This window comes from Benincasa hispida, chromosome 12 (genome assembly GCF_027475165.1).
Source record: "Benincasa hispida cultivar pf3 chromosome 12, pf3_genome.v1.1, whole genome shotgun sequence".
Classification (NCBI taxonomy): domain Eukaryota; kingdom Viridiplantae; phylum Streptophyta; class Magnoliopsida; order Cucurbitales; family Cucurbitaceae; genus Benincasa; species Benincasa hispida.
Window position 1 is genome coordinate 71,414,550 of NC_143489.1, and position 17,768 is coordinate 71,432,317.

The 17,768-nt window shown below is 33.6% G+C and overlaps 1 protein-coding gene across 1 annotated transcript; it reads left to right on the forward strand.

Annotated features, from left to right (window-relative positions):
* Nucleotides 1–1,498: 1,498 nt before the first annotated feature.
* On the forward strand, nt 1,499–3,413 carry LOC120068400 (mogroside I-E synthase-like). Its single transcript, XM_039020156.2, has one exon. It carries the CDS (start codon nt 1,798–1,800, stop codon nt 3,211–3,213), a length of 1,416 nt encoding a protein of 471 aa, XP_038876084.1. The 5' UTR covers nt 1,499–1,797; the 3' UTR covers nt 3,214–3,413.
* The last annotated feature ends 14,355 nt before the right edge of the window (nt 3,414–17,768 follow it).

Consider the following 17,768-nt stretch of genomic DNA (forward strand, 5'->3'; position numbering starts at 1 on the left):
TAATAATAAAATAAAAATGGGTGGTTCGGATTGAAATGTCGGTCATTTGGTTCGATTTTTACTGGAATTTTTTAAAATCGACCCCGATAAGTTTTTGGAAAAACCAAACTCCAACTTTCGATTCCGTCGGTTTTGGTCATTTGGCTTGATTTTTCGACTATTCATGCTCACCCCTAGAAGACGGAAAATGGGGAAGATGATTAAATTTTGTTATTTTGGGTAAATAGTTTAACTTATTTTTCTAGTTTTTAAAATCCCAAAAATGAATAGAAATACTTTTTGTGATTTAGAAAATGTTTAGAAAATGGAAATTTTTGATTGAAAATTAATGTGAAAATAAGACATAATTTAATAAAAAGGCAAGAAGAATAATGAAATAAAGTTTAAACAGCATTCCCCTAAAAGGGCAAAAAAAAAAAAAAAGGAAGAAAGACAGTTTGTGTGTATTAGAGGTGTTTAGAAAATTTGATGACCCAAAAAAACTGATCAACCCAACCCAATTCGTGGAGTTTGGATTGGGTTGGGTTCAAATAAATGCAAATTTTATGGGTTGAGTTGGTTCATGGGTTCAACTAATATAATCCGAACCAACCCGAATCAATCCGAATTTATTATTAACTTTAAAATATATATTTTTATTATTTATAGCACAATTATATATACATATATTGATTTTAATTTTATTTAATTTTAATATTTTTTGAATAATTTACTATTCAATAACTCTTAAAAGTAGTTTTTTTGTGCTTTAGGAATAAAATTTTCACTATATAAATTAAAATTGAGTTGTTAATCTTAATTCAATATATGAAAATAATTAAATTAGATTTTTACATATTTACATTTTGCTTCTTTTAGAACAAAATTTTAAATAAATGACCGATTAACCCGAATCAACCCAACCCAAATATTTTATAGTTGGGTTGAGTTCATTTTTTAATAATAGTTATTTGGGTTAAAGAAATTTACCATCCGAATAATTAGATTGAGTCTAAAAATTTTTTTAATCCAACCTAATCCAACTCTTGAACACCCCAAACTATAATATAAAATTTGATATATAAACTTTAAATTCGCTGCATCAATGAGTGAGAGAGTGGTCCCACATACCACAATAGCTGAATCCGTCCAAATTCCATTAATTGACAAAAATAACAGCTCTATTTTCTTTTATTTTCTTTCTTTTTTTTTATTGTAACAAACCTTCTATCCTTGACAAGAAAATTATATCAATCCTTGAACTAAGTTGGCTTTGTTTTTTTAATTTTTTTCAAATCAACTCATACTCATATTATCTAATTTATATAAAATATTGTTTTAGTATTTTAATTCGCTCTAATAAATTCCAACAGCACCGATCTACTGTTTCACTACCATATTAAAAATTCAATACATTTTTTTTTCAATTGTGTAATTAACTCCTACATTATTATTAAACATAAATCTCTCAAATCTAAATAATATACTCTTTTATTTCGTATGAAAGTTCAAATTTTCGTATTTTCATTTTTAGAGTTGATCTATCTCGTATACATTTTTAAGAAGAAAATACTTGTGTGTCTCTTAAGTTGCATTTATCTATGTACAACTTTTCTTACACTCAATTAAAATTTGACACATGTCAAAATATTTTTAAAAAAATATTAAATATATATATATATTGTGTATAATAAAAAATGATAATATGGAGATTACATCTTAATAAGGCTATTTTCTAAAAATTGAGTTGACAAATCAACCTCACCCCATACTTCTTATCTATAAAACATAACAAAAAGAAGAAACCCATTTAATCCCATGTTCTCAAAAGAGTGGTTTAGAAGAATGATGAGAAACCACCATCATTTTCTTATTGTATGTTTCCCTTCTCAAGGATACATTAATCCTTCCCTTCAACTTGCCAACCAACTCACAACCCTAAATATTGAAGTCACCTTTGCCACCACCATCGCCGCCGGCCGCCGTATGAACATAGTCCAACAAATCCCTTCACCATCAACCTTATCTTTCGCCACCTTCTCCGACGGTTTCGACAACGATGAAAATCTCAAAACCAACTACGACTTCGACCACTACGTCTCCGAGCTCAAACGCTGCGGCTCTCAATCGCTAATCGATCTCATCACTTCATCCAGCCACGGCCATCGCCGTCGTCCATTCACTTTTGTAATCTACAGCCTCCTTCTAAATTGGGCAGCTGATATTGCTACTTCTTTTAATATCCCTTCAGCTCTTTTCTCTGCTCAGCCTGCCACTGTTTTAGCTTTGTATTATTATTACTTTCATGGCTTCGGGGATGAAATTATCAACAAGCTCCAAATTAACAACCCCTCTTTGTCCATAGAATTACCAGGTTTGCCATTGTTTAAAATTCATGACATGCCTTCTTTTTTCTCTCCTTCTGGCCCACATGCATTTATTATTCCTCCAATGAGAGAACAAATGGAATTTCTTGGTCAACGAAAAAAGCCAACAACAGTTTTAGTCAACACATTTGATGCTTTGGAAAATGAAGCCTTGAGAGCAATTAATGAGTTGAAAATGGTAGCAATTGGACCTTTGATTAGTGAATTTCATGGGGATTTATTTCAAGTGTCAAATGAAGATAATTATATTGAATGGTTGAATTCAAAGGAAAATTCTTCAGTTGTTTATTTATCTTTTGGGTCAATTTGTGTGTTGTGTAAAGAACAAGAGGAAGAGATTTTGTATGGTTTAGAAGAAAGTGGGTATCCATTTTTGTGGGTAATGAGATCCAAAAAGGATGAAGAAGATGAGAAGAAATGGAAGGAATTAGTGGAAGGGAAAGGAAGAATTGTGAGTTGGTGTAGACAAATTGAAGTATTGAAACATCCTTCATTGGGTTGTTTTATTACACATTGTGGTTGGAATTCAACATTAGAAAGCTTGAGTTTTGGGGTGCCAATGGTGGGTTTTCCACAACAAATAGATCAACCTACTAATGCAAAGCTTGTAGAAGATGTGTGGAAGATGGGAGTGAGAGTGAAGGCTAATTCACAAGGAATTGTGGAGAGGGAAGAAATTAGGAGATGTTTGGATTTGGTAATGAAGAGGAAAGATGGAGAAAGGGAAGAGATTGAGAAGAATGTTAAAAAGTGGAAAGAAATGGCTTGGGAGGCTATCAATGAAGGTGGATCCTCAATTTTGAATCTTGTGAACTTTGTTGATGAGATTGATGTGGGTGATGCCTGAGTACTCCACCTTTTTATGATTGACATATGAGTTTTTTTTTTTTTTTCCTTTCAAGTTTTAGGATAATAAGAGGATCTGAATCATAGACCTCTTAGTCGTTAAAATATCTATATGCTAGTGAAACTATGTTTGTTTCGGTTATTTGATTGACAATGAGTTACAAGATGTCGACTATAATATATGTCAATTTTTAGTATCAAGATTTGGATTTCTTTCACTTTTCAAGTATGTTGTTTTTAAATGTTTTCTCAGTTCCCAAATTAGGGAGAACATTATTCTATAGCATCAAGTTTTGGATTTGAAGAAGTGAATGGGTTCAATTGATTTTTTTTTTTCTTTTCATTTGGTAGTTTGATGTTATTAGTTATTTTTCTTCATTTTTAGATGGTGAATTGGTCAATGAAACAAACATATATACTTGAATGACGAACTTGGGTTTGCACAATTTCAAAGCAAGGAATATTGTTCACTACCAATTTAAAATAAGAAAACATAATACAAGATTAAAATTTAATTTTTGATTAATTAAGACCTCATTTGATAACTATTTCGTTTTTTTGTTCTTTTTGAAAATTAAGCATATTTCCTCTTCATTTCTTACCGTAATTTACGTATTTGCATATTTTCTAAGTACAATGGTTGAATTTTTAGCCAAAATTTCAAAACTACTTCTTTTAGTTTTAAAATTTTGACTTGGTTTTTGAAACCATTGCTAAAAGATAGATAACAGATGAAGAAATTTGGAGATAGAAATAATGTTTATAAACTTAATTTTTAAAAATAAAAAATAATTAACAAATGCAACCTCGGTAATCGAAAGGATTTTCATGATAAATTACCCCCAAATTTTAATCTTAGATCGGGGAGAAAGAGCTCGAAAAATTGATAAAAATGAGTAATTTCGGTTTTCATTTATGAAAGCGGGCCCATCTCTTTAAAAACTTGTTTTTTGGGCCCATTTGCTAATGATGAAGATGAAGTCAGCGTAGGTGTAAAACTAACTATACTTTTATTTTTTTCAATTTTCATCAACATTCCTTCATCATTTTTAGCAAGTTTTCAATAAAAGATTAAATTGCTTCACCAAACATTTTTATCTACTTCTATAAAACATGAAATGAGAAATTGTGAAACGAGTTTTTTTATACACGGCTGGTAATTATTTTGATAGGAATTTTAAAATTTTTTTATATGAATTAAAAAGAAAAAGTTGATAAGGTATTTTTAAAAAAATATTATTTCAAGAACATTGATTTAGTTTAATAAAAAAAACAATAAATATAATAGAATTAATATAATAAAAGGAAGAAAGATGAAAAACAATTAAAGGAGCGGAACATTTTCTTCGAAAATCATAATTTTGGTTTTTAGATTCGCCTTAAAACTTAGTCTGAAAACTCCACCTTACCTTATATTCATCTACCTTGGTAGTTTTATATTCAACTCAAAATTAATTTCTTTTTAGTTTATTAATACATTTGGTGTAACCTCATTCATTTAGGTAGGCAAGAAATTTCAATAAATTTTAATATAAAGATTAAATCATTATAAAATTAATGTGTAAAAATTAGTAATAGAATTTGACGTGACTAAATTATTAATTCCTTAAAATGTTTAAAGCCTATAAATATTTTCTTTAACCTCAATAATTTATGAATGGAATGTTTGGATTGTGAGTAGTTGGTTTGGTTATCAAGCTTCTATTTCTTTCTTTTTTTTATAAAAAAAGTAATAAACAAAAATAGATATAAACACCATCTTGTTTTTAGTTTTTAAAAAATAAAAATAAAAAACAGCCCACAAAACAAGAAACATGAATATTTTTAAATCGGGTCTAAATTTTTGCTTCAAACTTAAAGGATGGAAAATTTTAAACTACGAACCTCTTCATTTTTTATACATTCAAATGGAATTAAACTTTGGTTGGCTTTGAAATGGTCATTAGTTGATTTGGTTAACGTCATTTTCATAGTCATAATCAAGACTTGGACCCAAATTAATGGACAAAGGCAGCGGTTTACGATTCTTTTCCCCCGTCGATTTCATTTTAGAAATGTCAGACTTGTGATTGTGGACTTCGAAAAAGTGGGGAAGATTTTAACAAAAACAAAACAAAACAAAATCAAAATACCATTTTAACCTTGAAATAAATTTCATCAGAATTAAACCATAAAGGTAATTAAAATTTCGTGTTATCCTTGTAATTACATTGTATTTCTAAATTACTACAAATTCTTCAATGAAAATTTCATTTACTATTCAGTCATAAACTAAGGCTCTATTTTGAATGTATTTTCAATTGTTTAATTTAAAAAATAAATCATTTTAAAATATTAGAATCTTTGACAACTACTCAAAAAATATTTTGAAATGTATTTTAACAATTTTTGTCAAAAATGTTTAAATAAAAATTAAATTTTAAAAAAAATATTTTTTCTCAAGTCAATCCAAACGAGTCTTAAATCGTTTCTCTTGTAACAATGAAAGGTGAAGTACCATTGTTTAAATCTTAAAATTAGTACTAAAGAGAACTATTCACATACATAAACGTATCAATTTCTGTCTTGAAATCTATGTTACTATCTCCACATTAGCTCAAGTCTTCAAAATAGTAGGTTTATTGAATTTGCTATATTGGTCATTTACACCCATGTAAATCGACAAACATATAAAATCACTATTACAAAAACAATGTTTTTGACGTTTTAAAAAACGTCAAGGAAACCAGTGTCAAGAATGTCAATTTTCTTAACATTTTAAAAACGTCAAGAAAAGTGACACTTGACATTTAAAAAATGTCAAGAAACACCGACACTTGACATGTTTGAAATGTCAAAAATATGAGTATTCTTGACAAGGAAAAAACATCAAGAAATTTTTTTAACTTGACAATGAAAAACATCAAGATATATCATACTTGACATGTTAGAAATGTCGAGAATAAGTTATTGACCTATTAAACATGTCAAGAATATCTATAATCTTGACAAGGAAAAAACATCAAGAAATTTTTTTGTGATTTTTTTAGAAAAAATCTGTAATGTTGACATTTTGACCTATAATTGCTCCTATATTTTGATTCAACAACCACATTTGGTATATATATGACATACATTCATCAATCAAATAAACAATACACCATCTAAATCTTATATATCAACCAAATTTCTACCAATATCTCTTTATAAAAACTTCACTTCTTTAACATTGTCAATATTACAACCTCATAAAGTATTTCTAAGTTAAAAGAATATGGAAAACCCCATATGAAAAATTCCAACATTATAGTCAACCCAATGTGAACAATTTCAAAAGTATAACAACTATCAACCCTCATCCCCTCTAAGAATAATTAAAAAAAAAATTAACCTATCAATCCCGTATGAAGTAATCCTAGTCAAATCTCACTCACTATGCTCATGCCTCCACAAGAATCACGTAGTCCACCTTGAACTCATCGCTTTGAGCACCCATATCGATGAAATAATATATCAAAACTACAACATATAGATTGAAACAACTTAAAATTACTAATCTCAAGCACCACAACCTTCAAAGTCCTAAAACTTAAAGAACAAGCATGAGTGGCATAAAGAACATGCACACAAGATCTATAAAGATGAACACACACAAATGTAATCCTTGTGTCCTATAACCATTCCTGTATCAAATGTCACTAATTTACACAAAATCCAAGGATACTTTAGCAGGTAAACAATTTTAGATGTAAATGCAATGTGAATATTTTTCTTTCTAAATTGATCCTACAGATATATAGAAGTTAACACTTAAAACCCAAGTATATACCCTGTATACATCATCTGGTACTAGATAACCACGTCCTCTATAACAACAAACAAAGAGAAGACGTCAAGATATAAACTAATTAGTTTATAACAACAAATAAACGCAATGAGGTTTACTTGTAGTACTCTAAATTAACTTATCATATCTTTTTCCCTAGGCATTGTAATTTTCTTATATGATCGATTTAATTGAGTTGAAAATTCTTCTCATCCATTCTATTTTCAGGATTTGGCTAGCATTATACCAAAGGATACCCTTCTTTGAAAGTTGAAGCTGCTCAAATCAGCTGTTGCTTATGCTAATTTTTGTCTCCATGCTATTAATGCTGAAGACATAAAGGAACGTTCAGATTCACCATTTTATGTAATCTAAATACCCTGTTATGTAATCTAAATAAGGCCCGGTTATGTAATCTAAATACCCTTACTACCTACATGAGAGCCAACAAGCAAAATAATGATAAATATGGATCTAACTTTAATTGTATACATTACCATATATTTAAAGGGCAAAAATAATAAAACTATTTGAGACAGAAAGAATGAATGAATCTCGATTCCAGAGAAACGCTTAATATGAAGAACAGAAAATAATGAATCTCTACTTATCTTCTTCTTCAATCTTCATCCGTTTCTCTGCAAATCAATGAAAACACCATTTTATAATCAAATCACAATGTTTTCAAAGCATCTAGTTGCATCGAGTAAAGATTGAGACTCATCGAGTCGCATCGAGTCAAGATTAATACCCATTGAGTAGCATCGAGTCAATATTAATACCCATCGAGTTGCATCGATGAAAGAATAAAAACTCATCGAGTAAAGAACAGAAACTCATCAGTAAAGAGGAACAACTATCGAGTAAGAGAGAAAAACAGAGAGGATACACATCGAGTAACATCAAGCCAAGATTAATACTCATCGAGTTGCATTGAGTAGACAACAGAAACTCATCGAGTTGTATCGAGTCAAGATTAATACTCATCGAGTAGCATCGAGTCAAGATTAATACTCATCGAGTAGCATCGAGTTATTTACTACCTTTAGAGCTTCAAGCAATAGGTTCATAAGGTCCCCTTGGTAGCTCAATGGGTTTAAGTTGATAATCAGATTTTTTGTCAGTTTGAAGTGTTCAAACTAACAAGAAGGAATTTAATTATATGTGATATAATTAAATTAATTCAATTATATGTGATATCATTGATATGATGTATTAGATACATCAATTGGTGGAATTAATATAAATATGATTTATATTAAATACCAAAAATAGAAAAAGAACTATGGTTTATATGTTTCATATGATGAAATATTAAAACTATAGGTTATAAATATAATATGATAAGTTGGTTACGATATTTATTTATAACATATTAGTTATATGATAATTAATTATTCTTTTTCTCTAATAACTGAATTGAGTGGGAGGTTATTGAAAGTTTTATGGTAATGTGAGATAAAAGAAAAATGGTTTTCCAAAAATTTGAGTTGATTTTTCACTCGGATTACTCTCACAAAAAGGCTATCAAGTAAAAAGGTTTTACTAAGCGATAACATAGAGAGCATACACGGTCGAGCTGACTATATGATAGTTACTCGTTTACTTGTTGCTAAACAATCGAGTAGTAAAGTCTATACAATAGGCTTCCGTTTACTAAACGATCGAGTATTTCGTCTATACAATAGACAACATACATCTCCCACTTACTCGATCGTCTACTCAATCGTCTACCTCCTGCTTTCCTCAATCCAAGATCATACAGAACCCACAACTCCCAGATTCTCACACCAAGAATATCAAGGTAATACCTGTGGTGGTGTTCTAATTCTATTTAAGGATCGAGTTGGACTCGATTGGGATCGAGGCTCATTCAAACGTTTATTGAGATCGTGTTCTGTTCATTATGTTCGAGTTCGTGTTGATTGTACGATTTGTTGAATGATCGAGGGATACTTGAAGAAGAGTTCTTCAAAGGTTTGCATACTCTGAGTTCTTCAAAAGTTTGCATACTCTATCCCTTGTATCTTCCTTTATAAGTAGCATGCTATAATTTCTGATTATGCAAAATTTGTTCGTTTCCATTTAGACTGTAATTGTTTTGTGTTCTTTCTCAATGAAATTTGAAACGATCCACTTCCGCTGCTCACAAGATATCTATATTATGGTTTCCTTCAATTCGTTCATTGCTTTGTTGCATAAGTGTTAAATAAAAGTAGTAATGAATGAACAATGCATGGAGCATGACACTTAAGACTTATTTATAAGAGTTATGAATGCCTTATGAATGTGTTGCTTCGCATTGTGGATGGTTTTAGTTGTTTACTTTTATATGAGTTATAATGGAAATTAGAACTAAAATTTATAAGAAAGAGTTGCATGCGAACTTAGGTAAAATCATGTTTTAAAAAGGTTTTAAAATTTGATTGAGATAGACCAAAGTTCATGGTTCTAATGAGATTAGATACCTAAGTCTAATCTTTTGAATCGGTTTAATATGATTAAATGATTTGAATAAAAGATTAAATTTGTATTAAATTGATCTATAAAGGACCTTTTGTCTAAGTTGGATTCTAGCTAGGCTGGGGTATTTAAGTTGATAGAAATGGAACACCCCTACCGGGAACCTACCTGGAAAGTTAAATTAGATAGATTTTCTACAAGCATGCAACAGTTGATCAAAGACTTCGTTAAATTGTTTAATGAATGATGATCAAAAGTTGTTCAACTTTCCAAAGTAAGAGTTACTTTTGGGCAAACCTAAACAGTCACTTTGTTAAAATCATTAGTTGTGTTTTTTCTAAGTAAACTAAACCCTAGGTTTTAAAGTACTTAGTGGGAGGAAAAGATATATATGATATGTCAATTTCACTCACGTTTCTCTCTTAATGTTCACACCGTGAGATTCATGCTTGTCCTCTGGTGCCTTAGGAGAATCCTCCTTCAGATAATGTTTGCATGAGTCAATATCAAGGTGGACGGAGATAGTATTTATAGTAAGTGGGTGAAGGATGTGTGTCAACATGTCCTGTGGTCTCCTTCATTGGCTTGCACAGTGAGACCTTTTTGCATGGCCTCGTGGCATCCTGGGAGCGTCCCCCTTCAGATGGTTTATGCAGTTGATCAATATCAAGGTGAACTCCAGAAATGGATAGGGTCACTTTAGTTTTTTCCCCAATCGGATTTTTCCCTTCGGGTTGGCTACTTGGGGCGGAACTCTAGGATCTAAAATGAAGGGTCATACGTATGGGAAATTTTTAAGCAAGTTGATGATTTCTTGACCAAATCAATGATGGCTAGTTGTTATAGGAACAAGAGTTGTTCTGGTGTAATGACTGGTTGAAAATGTCTCAATTCAGAGGAGGGATAAATTGACTACCCTTCGATGGATTTTTTCCTAAACCACTGAAGCATCATTTCAAAACTAGATGCCACATGGGGTTCATTTAGTTTTTGCTAAACAAGATTGGATTTTTTTTCAAGAGTATTTGCTAAAATCTAATGTAGATCAATGTGTTTGTTTTTTCCAGCAATATGTCATTGTATGATTTTCCATTAGTTTCCTCATATAATTTGACCAATTACATAGATTGGAAAGAGTCTCTTAACACATATTTCGTGGTAAACGACCTCGAGTTTGTCATGGTTGAGGAGAGTGTCCTCAAGTCCTAAACCTTGATGCATCGCGAAATGTTCGTAATGCATATGAGGTGTGGATGAAGGCTAATTCGATGGCTCGATTTCACATTTTGGCTAGCATACCTGATGCATTAGCCGAAACGGTTGAAAACATGGTCATTGCACGTCAGATCATGGACTCATTGCAAGAATTGTTTGAATGTCAGTTCTCACTTTTTGAGCAAAAAGGGATGGATGACAAAGATAAAAGAAAACGAACTCGAGATTTTCATGAGCAGCAGAATATAGATCATTCCAAATTGCAATCATGAATGAACATTACAAATTACAGTAGTAACAGAAACATGCGGTTATACAATCAATATAGAAATTACAGCATGTACAACAACAAATGAACAAGGAAAAATCTCTACGAACATTCGTAGACTCGTCTCCACACTCCTTGCTCACGAACACTCAAACACAGCAACCTCGAACGCCCGAACAACACAATCGTAACACAGCACAAACACTTCGCGCTCGTCCTCAGCGATCGCCTCGATCATGAACTCCCCAGTAAGAACACAAATGGCCTCCATAGAACCTCGACGGTGTCGAGTTGAGTATGACACCACCAAGAAGGTTACCTTGGTATTCTTGGTATGAGAATCCAAAGGGTGGGCTCTGTTTGGACTTGGAATGAGGCAGACGAAGGATGAATGAACAATCGTGTACACGATTGGGCAAGTGGGAGAAGACAGAAACCTATCGCATAGGTCGATGCCCAATCGTTTAGCTAAACCTAAGCGATTGTCAAGCAAAAGCTAAGCGATTGTTTAGCTCATTGTTTAGCTCAGTGTTTGTCACCTACAAAACACTATACGATCGTTTGGTTATTAAAGAAAAAGAATTAATTATCCGATAATTAATATTATTATAAATATAAATGATAATCAACTTATCATACTATATTTATAACCTATAGTTTTAATATTTCATCTCATGAAACATATAAACCATAGTTCTTTTTCTATTTCTTAATTTAAATCTCATTTACATCAATCTTCCACTAGATGTATCTCATTTATCATACCGATTATATCATATATAATCAAAATACCTTTTGTCAATTTGAACATTTCAAATCAACACCAAGAACTGATCATCAACTGAATCTATTGAGCTACCAAGAGGACCTTATGGACCTGTAGCACAAAGCTCCAACGATACGTGAATAACTGACTAAACTCTTTAGTCATGGGATCCACCATCCGTTAACTATCAGACACTCCACTAAAGACCGACAGCTGAACTCTCCTTAGCACAGATATATTATGTGTTCATCTTAACCAATCAACAATGCGACAACTCTTCACAGATCGCTCGTAAGTACAGCTGGGCCAATAACCATTATGCCCCTGTAGTTACATCTGTCTCCTTAAGTACCATTGATCCCTCTAATGAACATAAGTCATAGTCCTATTATGACTGAGCCTTCTCTTCCAAAGAGAAGTTGTGGCCACTATGTTCAAGCCTCGAAATCAGCTCTTAAGGGAGCAATCTTTCTACTTATCCCTACTTCGCGAAAGGAGTGAATTCGATATTGTGGATTAAGTTCCCAACTCCTAGATCAGACAAGTCCCCAAAAAGGTAGGCATGTTGAGTTGGCAATCTGACCACTCTCACCCATGCTAATCAAAAAACCGCCCTCAAAGACAGAAGTTCCTAAAACACTCAGGATTGAGGTCGTGTTACCTATGGTCGTTTAGGTGAGATATAAGTCTCTAGTATCAATGACATTATATACAAAGTCTAGTCATATCGTGATCCAGGTCTTATACAAACTCTTTGTATAGGACACCCCCGCTCGCACGTCTCCACATGAATGGTTAGGATCTACCATCTATAGTAGTTTACAACACTTGCAAACCTCTGCAAAGCGAACCGCATCCATCGTGTCATCAGGATCAGAGATCGCACCTTAATCCTTATACTACATACCTAATTAGGTTATCACTTAAGGCATGATCCACTTGTATATCACATATACATCCTTAAGTTCACATAAGATAACCAAGGAGCTTTGTTTATTGGATATGAGTAAATGTCATAATTAAATAACACTTATTTTATTCATAAAAAAATGTGTATCTTTACAAAACTACAAGACTCCGGGAGAATTAGGACACCAATCCCAACAAAAGAAACCAGCAGTATCTGTTCCCAAGATAATCTCCAGTCTTTCTTGAATGTCAAGGGACTAAAAGAGAAAACAATTATTGTTGACTCTAATGAGACGAGAACTATTCTCTGAAATGGAACTTGAAGCTTATTTAGGTTCTGATACTGATCCCACTACTCTCCAAAAGAGGAAGAAGTCTAAAAACAGTAAATGTGATTTATTTGTCTTGGAGACGTGTTTGATAGAGAATGATGATTCTACCTGGATACTTGATTCAGGTGATACTAACCACGTAAGTTCTTCCTACCAAGGATTAAGTTCCTGGAAAAAGTTGGAAGATGAAGAGTTGACTCTTCGAGTCGGCACTGGTGAGGTTGTTTCATATTTTTGGAGAAGAAACGTTATCTGTTATTGGATAATGTTTAATAGTTCCTCATATCAAGAGGAACTTAATTTCAGTTCTTGTCTGGTTGAACAAAGTTATTCTGTCTTCTTTTATGAGAATAAAGTGTTTATTTTTTAGAATGCTATGGAGATTGGTTTTGGTTCAATGGAAAATAACTTGTATGTACTAAGTTTGTTAGTCATAAAAGCCTTGCGTAATATTGAAATGTTCAGAACAGCAACAACTACAAAAAGACCAAAGGTTTCTCCTAACGAAAACACTCATTTTTGGCATCTAAGATTAGGTCACATCAACCTCAATAGGATTGAGAAGTTGGTGAAATGTGGACTTCTAAATGGTTTAGAAGAAAACTCTTTGTCGGTATGTGAATCATGCCTTTAAGGCAAAATGACCAAGTAACCTTTTACTGGAAAAGGTTATAGAGCCAAGGAAACCTTGGAGCTTATACATTCAGACCTATGTAGTCCGATGAGTGTAAGAACTCGAGGTGGGTATGAATATTTCATCTCTTTCATAGATGATTATTCGAAATATGAGTATCTATACCTAATGCAACATAAGTCTGACGCTCTTAAAAAGTTCAAGGAGTATAAGGCTGAAGTTGAAAACCTGTTAGGTAAGAAGATAAAACCACTATGATCTGATCATGATGGAGAGTATGTTGAGTTATGCTCATCTTCCAGACTCATTTTGGGGATTTGTAATGGAGACTACAGTCTACATTTTTAATAATGTTCCCTCAAAAAGTGTTTCTGAAATGCCTTTTTAGTTATGGAGAGGCCATAAAGGTAGTTTACGCTACTTCAGGATTTGGGGATGTCCAGCCTACATGCTTGTGGCTAACCCTAAAAAGTTGGAACCGCGTTCGAAAGTTTTCCTATTGGTAGGCTACCCAAAGAAGCAAGGGGTGGATACTTCTATGATCCAAGTGAGAATACAGTGTTTATGTCGACAAATGCTATCTTCTTGGAAGAAGACCATATCATGGATCATAAACCACGAAGCAAGCTTGTTTTAAATAAGATTTCTAATGAGACTACTGTGAGTTCAACAATAGTTGTTGATGTTGGTTCATCTAGTCAACCATCTTAAGAGTTGAGACTACCTCGACGTAGTGGGAGGGTTGCGAACCCATCAAAACGCCTCATGGGTTTGACTGAAGCTCAAAACATCATCTCTGATGATGGAGTTTAGGATCCATTGTCTTATAAGCAAGCAATGAAAGATGTTGACAAAGATGAGTGCATTAAAGCCATGAATCAGGAAATGAAGTCTATGTACTTCATTTCTATTTGGGAACTTGTGGATCAGCCTGATGGGGTAAAACCTATAGGGTGTAAGTGGATCTATAAGGGAAAACGAGGTGTAGATGGAAAGGTGCAGACCTTTAAGGCTAGACTTGTGCCAAAGGGTTATACCCAGGTTGAAGGAGTGAACTATGAGGAAACTTTCTCACCTATTGTCAATTTGAAATCCATCAGGATTCTCCTGTCCATAGCCACATTTTATGATTATCAGATATGGAAAATGGACGTCAAGACTTCCTTTCTGAATGGTAATCTTAAGGAGACCATCCACACGACTCAACCGGAGGGGTTCATTGTTCCAGATCAAGAGCAAAGAATTTGCAAGCTTAATAGGTCCATTTATGGGCTGAAAAAAGCATATTGATCGTGGAACATTAGATTTGATAGTGGGATCAAATCGTCTGGCTTTGATCAAAATATTGATGAGCCTTGTGTTTACAAGAAAATTATCAACAACTCAGTAGCTTTCCTAGTACTGTATGTGGACGATATCCTACTCATTGGGAATGATGTAGGTTTTCTAACTGACATTCAAAGATGGCTAGCCGCCCAACTCTAAATGAAAGATTTGGGAGAGACACAGTATGTTCTAGGGATCCAGATCATTCGGGATCGTAAGAACAAGAGGTTGGCCTTGCCTTAGCCATCGTACATTGACAAGATGTTAATCAGGTACTCGATGTAGAATTCCAAGAGTGGTTTATTATCCTTCAGGTACAGAATTATTTTGTCTAAGGAATAGTTTCCTAAGACACCTCAAGAGGTTGAGGAGATGAGACGGATTCCCTATGCTTCAGCTGTTGGAAGCCTTATGTATGCAATGTTATGTACTAGACCTGACATTTGCTATTCAGTAAGGATTGTTAGTCGTTATCAATCCAATCTAGGATTAGATCATTGGACGGGGGTCAAAACGATTCTCAAGTATCTTCGGAGAACGAGAGACTATACGCTCGTGTATGGAGATAAGGATTTGATCCTTACAGGATACACAGACTCTGAGACTGATAGAGATTCTCAGAAATCGACATCAAGGTCAGTGTTCACTCTGAATGTAGGGGTTGTAGTTTAAGCATCAAGCAAGGATGCATCGCGGACTCCACTATGGAAGCCGAATACCTAGCCATTTGTGAAGCTGCTAAAGAAGTTATTTAACTTAGGAAGTTCCTTACAAATTTGGAAGTTATTCCAAATATGACTTTGTAGATCACTCTCTATTGTGATAACAGTGGGGTTGTGGCAAATTCCAAAGAACCTCAGAGTCACCGAAGAGGCAAGCATATTAAACGAAAGTAATATTTAATCAGGGAGATTGTGCATCGCAGTGATGTGATAGTCACGAAGATCATGTTGGAGCATAACGTTGCTGATCCATTTACTAAGACTCTCACGGCTAAAGTGTTCGAAGGTCATTTGGAGAGTCTGGGTTTATGGGACATGCGGCACCTTGTCTAGGGTAAGTGGGAGTTGATACTGAGGTATAGAGTATGCCCTAGTTTATTGTATATTGTATTGTTTCATGTATTGTACATTAGTCTCCCAAGACATTAGGACAAGTGGGAGATTGTTGGGATTGGTGTCCAAATTCTCCCCGAGTCTTGTAGTTTGTAAACAGTCTGTACACACATTGTTATTAATAAAATAAGTGTTATTTTATTTGCATTTACTCATATCCAATAAACTACGATATGTGGTTATTTTATGTAACTTAAGCATGTATGTGAGACATACAAGTGGATCATGCCTTAAGTAATAACCTAAAAGATCTGTAGTATAAGGATAAAGGAGGGATACCTTATCTTGGTGACACTACGGATACGACCCGCTTTGTAGATATTTATAAGTGTTGTAAAGTTCTACAAATGGTCTAATCCTGACCATTCATGTGGAGACATGTGAGCGAGGGTGTCCTATACAAAGAGTTTGTATAAGACTGGACCACGAGATGATTTGTCTTTGTATATAACGCCGTTGATACTGGAGACTTACATCTCACCTAAATGACCATAGGTGACATGACCTCAATCCTGTGTGTTTTGGGAACTTCTGCCTTTGAGGGTGGTTCTTTGATTAGTATGAGTGAGAATGGCCAGATTGCCAACTCAACATGCCTACCTTTTTAGGAACTTGTCCGATTTAGGAGCTGGGAGCTAGGAACTCAGTTACACAAGATGGAATTCACTCCTTCCTCGAAGCAGGGGTAAGTAGATAGATTGCTCCCTTAAAGGTTGATTCCGGGTCTTGAACATAGTGGCCACAACTTCTCTTTAGAAGAGAGGACTCAGTTATAGTAGGACTATGACTTATGTTCATTAGAGGGATCAATGGTACTTAAGGAGTTAGATGTAACTACAGGGACATAACGGTTATTGGCCCAGCTGTACTTACGAGTGATCTGTGAAAGGTTATTGCGTTGTTGATTGGTTGATATGGACACATAATATATCTTTAGTAAGGAAAGTTTAACTGTCAGTCTTTAGTAGAGTGCCTGGCAATCAACGGATGGTGGATCCCGTGACTAAAGAGTTTAGTCAGTTATTCACGTACTATTGGAGCTTCGAGTTACAGGTCCATAAGGTCTCCTTGGTAGCTCAATGGATTCAAGTTGAGAATTAGTTCTTGTTGTAAATTTGAAATGTTCAAATTGACAAGAGGAAATTCGATTATATATGATACGATCGAGGTGATGTATGAGATATAACAAGTGGAGAATTAATATAAATGAGATTTACATTAAGTACCATGAAATAGAAAAAGAGCTATGATTTACATGTTTCATGAGATGAAATATTACAACTATAGGTTATAAATATAGTATGGTAAGTTGGATCATATATATTTATAATAATATTAATTATTGGATAATTATCTCTTTTTCTCTAATAACCAATTGAGTGGGAGGTTATTGGTAGTTTCATGGTAACTATGAAATAAAAGAAAAAATGTTTTCCTAAATTTAGTAGTTGTGAGAATTACCATTCTCGGAAAAGAATCACTCACGGTTGGCTGTCAAATGGATTAGATTCACTAAACGATAGCTGAAGAGAGACTAAACGATCGTGGAGTGACACTACACGATAGTTCACTCAGATGGCCATTAGCTAAACGATCGCGGAGTTTTTGCTAAATGATCGCATAGCAGTTTTTAAACGATTGGGCATCGCCTATACGATAGACCTTGTCATCTCCCACTTGTTCAATCGTTTACACGATTGTTCTTCCTCCGATCTCGTCCTCT

Bases quoted from the DNA above. Each gene is read 5' to 3' on its own strand.
- LOC120068400 (XM_039020156.2), top strand. From the start codon at position 1,798: ATGTTCTCAAAAGAGTGGTTTAGAAGAATGATGAGAAACCACCATCAT.